The sequence below is a fragment of the Opisthocomus hoazin genome, chromosome 21 (genome assembly GCF_030867145.1).
Source record: "Opisthocomus hoazin isolate bOpiHoa1 chromosome 21, bOpiHoa1.hap1, whole genome shotgun sequence".
NCBI classification, from domain to species: Eukaryota; Metazoa; Chordata; class Aves; order Opisthocomiformes; family Opisthocomidae; genus Opisthocomus; species Opisthocomus hoazin.
The window spans coordinates 9,762,976-9,768,975 of record NC_134434.1 but is presented as its reverse complement, the minus strand read 5'-3'; the positions used below and the strand labels follow the sequence as shown (position 1 = coordinate 9,768,975).

Sequence of the window (6,000 nt, the reverse complement as noted above, 5' to 3'; positions counted from 1 at the left end):
TCACAGTACACAGTTATTTTATTGAAATACTTGAAAAGGCCAGCAATGGAAAAATAGGTCTGTCATGAGGAATTAATGTTTGATTTACATGGTCATTAAAAAAGCTGTGTCTATAGGTAATTCTGGCCAGTTACAGAATGCACTGTGATCCATGCAACTAATATACTACAGTAGAATAGGCACTGTGTACTAATTTAGTTTTATCTTATACACAGCTTTCAACAGGTATGATTGACATGTGAGAAATTAAACAGCAATACTTTTCAAATTATAAACATTTATAATAGACAAATTTGCTCATCTGATTCGTAAGGGTTATAAAACACAACATAGTGGAAAATGAAAAACATGAAATACACACAGCATATGAAGTTGACCTAGCAGTTTTTGAAGTTTATGCTTTTCCTTTTAAAAGAAAAATCAGACTGCTAAATATGTCACGGGTCATGTAACATACAAAATCATAGGCCAGGACAGTAACAGTGACTTTGCCTTGAAATGTATAGTTATTGGGGAGATCTGTTTATCTGTTAAAAAGAATAGATAAGAATGGAAATCACAAATTCTGTCTGGTATAGCTTATAGTCCAAAACAATGAAGTCACTTTAGATGAATGCGAAATAAATAAGCAATCCTTGAGGAAATATGATCCTTGGGTTGAACCTACTCTACTGAAAATGAATTTCAACTATACACTAGTATGCCACCTTGGTGAAACACCTAAGAACAGTATTTTGAACAGCTTTCCGGGAAGCAATGGCTTACTGCTTTAATATGTACAGGTTATTTACAACAAATTCCCTTTTGGCCTCACAAGTTAAGCCATTTTAACTGGCTGTTAAGATGCCATTCTTTCTTTCACGCATTATGCAATACTGTAGTTAGACCTATAATTTAAAATAATCTTATGCATGAATTACAAATATTAATAAAGTAACTCTGCATATATAAATATTTCTAACAGAATTTAAAGCATTCAGAATGTACATAAAAGTGTTTGTTTTTTTTTATTTGGTAGGGCCAGATGTGCTTCTTTTCTTCTCAGATCATCGTTGCTTTAATAATGCTTTGTACATAGCAAAACCCAAAACTGCAAAGACAGTAGCACCAAAACTTGCTCGGAACCAAAACGTAGAACTCTTGAGGTCCGCTTGTGTCACATGCCTAAAATTTAACACACATACAAAATCAGGTTAATTCCATGACAGAAGTATCAGACAACTTGCGTTAAACTACTCTGCTTTTGGAAATTCATCACTACACTTGTCACAGGCAAACAGCTTACATTTCAGCCTTATGAGTACTTATACTGTCATTTCACTTTTCTGAAAAGCTCAGGGTTTCATCTGCAGCCCTGATGACATTAGCAGATCTCACTAAAATCAGAGAGCTCACACAGCTGAAGAGAAACGCAGGAGCAGATCATTAGTCATGAATGCAGGGAGGGCAGTGTGTCTTCTGTGAGAGTACCAGCAAGCATTCAGAAAAGGAAAACAAAAACAGCTACCAATTAATTAATATCCCCCTAGTAAGAACATCTCTGTCCAGCAAAATCCTGTTTAAATGTTCAGTTTGCATATTTCTGCTTCTTCATGAAAAACTTTCCAGTCCTGTTGAGTATCTACTTGTACTTCTTCCCCCACAAGTTTACTGACAAGTAGCAAGTAATATTTTTCCAAAAGCTAGAATCAAAACAAGGACCATTTGTCAATCTCTTTCTTCCCAGTACAGTCACAAGAACAGCAATAGAAAGGCATCCAACACCAAGCTGAAAGCTAAGAGAAACTGCCAGTGAAACAAGCAGTGACAATGATATCAACAGAAAAAGACAAGATGTAACAACAGTATGAAGTGACTGTATGACATAAAAGCCACATCTTGCATGACAGTAGAGACAGCCAACGACCCAACTCTCCCAAATACTGCAAGAAGTCTGTGAGCATGCTCAGTTAAACATGGCTAGCCATCCTCAAAAGTAGTGTCAAGTATGACAGCTTACCATAAAGCAGGAGCTACCATTTAAAACCAGTTATCATAAATGCCATAATTCAAAGCACGAGAAGTTTCTAAACAATAGTAAAGGGTTTTTTTGTTTGCTTTTGTTTAAGATAGAGCTTACAACAGAACTCCACTAGCCTACGTATTTTAGCCTGTATTAGTCATCACGGGTTACTACTCAGTGAAAGCTTCAGGAGTGTTAGGTGCAAGGAGCATACAGAGATCCTAAGCATACACAGCACACAAGAGAGTTCATATGGTGGGAACTACAGAGCTATAGCATACAACCTGTTTAATATAAACAGGAATTGTTACTTGCTATCAAAAACACAAAACCAGTTTAGGATATTCTTTAGTAGACACCTGCAGGAGCAACACAAGCCATATAGCTAATCAGTGTACTGTCATACCACATGCTGAAGAACAGGCTCTTTGGTGCACAAACAGCGAAACACAGCTGGTCTCTAGAAAAATCCTTATCTTATTTAAGAATGTCTTGCTGGGTTATAGAACAGATCAAATTAATGAATTCCTGCAAGCATTAGTTCTTCTACAGCTAGTTTTGACAAACTCTCTGCAAACTACATGTCAAGTGGTTTGCTGAGGGGAAGCAAGGGAAAAGGCAATGGCAAGGTCACCTTAGTTTGGCTGTTGTTACCTGACTTCATGTAAACGTGGACCAAGAGATGACTCCATGAAGATGGAATCTTCTACAAAGTTGACGGCGTGCACCTGCTGCATAATACTGCTCTCCTCGTCTGCTAACAGCGTGGCCCCCAACTCATCTATGTAGGGTCTTAACCTTTTTACACACATGCACATTTTGCAGTTCATAGCATGGCTCAACAACAGCGTCTCAAATATGACCAAATGACAAAGCCCAGAGAATTTATAATTTTTAGCCATCTAGCCCCTGATTCTTGTGCAGTTGTTAAAAACTTCGTGCTTGGGGAAAACCAGAATTAAATGGAGTTTTTACTTTTGATGAGCTAAGTAAAAAAACCCCACGATATTATGCAGCAAAATGCCATTGTTCTAAGGACAAAGAAAATGGCTTAAGAAACCAAATCTCTTCCTACTCTATCCCCAAAGCCTCAACTTTCACATGTCGACAGGATATTGCAATACTCCTGCATCATGCGCATGAGCTGGAGTACCTGTGCTGAACACGCTGGAACAACCCCAACACATTAGCCCTAAACTGACAAGATCTCATTACTGTTGATAATTCAATTCAAGACTGTATTTCATCTCAACTAAGAGCTCTGCCATTTGTGGGGGATTTTTTAGTAGAAGACTGTAAAAGACTTGTCTTCAGATCTGAAATTATAAAACTTATCAGTGTATGTAAAATAAATAACTTGTATGTAATATGATTTTAATAGATTACATCACGAGCTCTGCTGGGTGAATGCATCCCTTTAAAAATTGCAAATCACTGTTTAAATTGCATATGAATGCTTTTGCACTGCCTCATAAAACACTCTCACATCTAGATTTTCTGATTCTTATCTATAATTTGCCTTGTCTTGACTTTTCAGATGTCCATATTTAATGGTATGCAACGAACTTGTTGACCGTGCTTCATCCTTTTAAAACCAATTAATATATTCTCAGTCATGACAAAATCCTCTTTTCATGTCTAAAGGGAGAGTAAATTGACTCTGATCCCTTTTCTAAGCCTAACAGTAACTGACTCTTCCATTTAAATAAAGGAAATAAATCAAGGCAGCGATTTGTCTTCTGACCTCAATGAAATCCAATGACTTCAATATGAAATGGTTAGGGCCCCCGACCATCTCAGCCCAAAAATCTAAAGTCCAAATATACTTACTGAAATTCAGAACACTATCAATGTCTAATTGCTTTACACCTTTTAAAAAAATCCAATTTTTCTTCCTTACATGTTCCTTATGCTGTCATAAATTCTTTTTTTGCAACTTTGAGCCCTAATACTGTTTAGCTGCCATTAAAGAAAAAAAATTATCTGTCTGACATAATAAAGAAGGATCAATGTTTGGTTCCAGCACAGGTTCTTTGACATGAAAGAGGCTATAATGCAGAAAAACTTTTCTCAGTACATACTGCATAATTCTACCTCTTCAATAAATAATGTTCAAATTTAATTTTAGTGTGGTTGTGTTTATGAAACTAATTTTCACCAGTGGTAGAAATTATTACTGCCTTACAGTAAGAGCGTAACTGAATTAGAAGAATTATTCTCTCCAAGGGTTAAACTTCTATATGGATGTGCAAATATACACATACAGTAGTAGTTAGGACTCCATAAATGAAGCAGTACTTGAAACTCTTGCTTATTAGTAATAACAAGTAGCTTTCAAACTTCCCCAATAGATTGGTGTCTGTATTTAATCATAGTGTTAGTTCCACATATATAAGAAAGTCTAGAAATTTTGCCTTTGGCATAGAATTCAGATCTTTATGCACATTTTGGAAAAAAGACAGATTTTTATTCAATTGACCCTTAATAGTGAATCAAGTAACTTGTCACTTGTTGGATAAGATCTTTGAAATCTGTAGTCTTTCTTTTAAGAGGCTTTAACAACTCACAAGAAATTTGCAACATGCATTTATCAAGAGGTTAACTGAGCATGCCTGTCGTGGTTATACCCACAAAACTGCTGAGTTATGGGCCAATACTGACACTTTTCCCTATGTCAGCAGCAGAAGGATCCCAGGTCTGGGAAGGTTTAACCTTAACTACAGAAGTTCAAAAACATTCCTACTTTAACTACAAAAGCATTTTAAAAGCACAGTGGTGAGGCCAACAGGCTAGTCACACGGCTACTGACACCAAAATTATAAGCAAGTTAATGCAGCCAGCAAGCACAGCAGCCTGCTCTGACAGACAATAGGTTCTAACAATAAAATGTAAGCAACCGAATTCCAAAAACATCGCGTAACATGCGCAAGCTGCTGCAGCTTCCCTTCAGGCACTTATTTTCCTAGGATGCGAACCAACTCCAGCAGTTAGAATTTCCCCCCATGCTTTAGTTATCTAAAATGTGAAAAGCTCCAAGTGCATCATATTATCTACAAAACCTAAAAAGAATGTAAAATGCCAATTCAATGTATTCTATTTGGAAAGAAGCCAGGAGACGCAGCTTTGCAAACTTCTACTCAGTATAAGGCATTAAACAGTTTAGAGGAGGAGGAAAATAGGTAAGTAAAGAATTGTTATACTGTTCTAATTTGGGGGTCATCTAAGTATAGGGATAGATTTCTACAATTAAATTTAATGGTAATACACTATAGTTTTGAAAAATAATCAGCATATGCTGCATATAGTGAAAAATAACTCCTGGGTTATACTTTTAAAATTTTTCCATTATTACAGGAAAATAAATCTTTCAAATGATTCCTCAAAACAACCATGTTTTATATGCAATTAGAACTTCATGTCTATTCCACAATGTTTAAAAACTTCAGAAGAAAGAAAAAACATGCTCTGAGAAGTCTCCCACACTGAACAACACCATTCTCATGCATTAAAATTACTCTATTTTGGAATTAATTTAGCTGACAGAAAATGCCACTATTATACAAGCAAAAGGCAAAAACTGAATCATTTAAAATCAAGAAAGCAGAAAAACACACTTAAAATTGATGCTCTGGAGTTAAAAAAAGCCAAAAATCCAAGCTCATCATTAAACAAAGGGTTAGAATGACATAAGCAGAAACCTTGCTTTTAAAAAGAGGTAAAACAATGTAGTAAAAATAGATTAAGTGCCAGCCAGACAAATACAAACGAACACCTAAAGGAAAGAACAAATTAAAAATATAAAAATACTACAGCATAGGACCAAGTTGCGTACATGCATGTACAGTGCTTTGTATGCAGTGCCTTCTTTCTCGCAGAACCCATGAAGTGTGATCCTGGGCAGTTCAAACCAACAATCCTGCGCCTGCTCAACAAACATCTCTGAACTGAGCTTCCGCATTTGCTGAACTTCCCTTTCTGACAGCCTACAAACCCTCAGG

The 6,000-nt window shown here is 36.2% G+C and overlaps 1 protein-coding gene across 5 annotated transcripts in view; it reads right to left on the bottom strand.

Moving 5' to 3' along the window:
• The window catches only part of RHOT1 (ras homolog family member T1), a 29,279-nt gene continuing 23,279 nt past the window's right edge, over nt 1–6,000 (bottom strand). For 2 of the 5 annotated variants that reach the window (XM_075440684.1, XM_075440685.1), the window contains exons 20-21: nt 2,657–2,800; nt 1–1,164 (exon numbers count right to left, since the gene is read on the bottom strand). In XM_075440684.1, the coding sequence (XP_075296799.1) occupies nt 1,047–1,164; nt 2,657–2,800 (262 nt within the window). In that variant the 3' untranslated portion in view covers nt 1–1,046. Of the gene's footprint in view, nt 1,165–2,656; nt 2,801–2,902; nt 5,775–6,000 lie in introns of those variants that run through there. The other 3 variants (XM_075440686.1, XM_075440688.1, XM_075440687.1) reach the window with 2 other exon arrangements.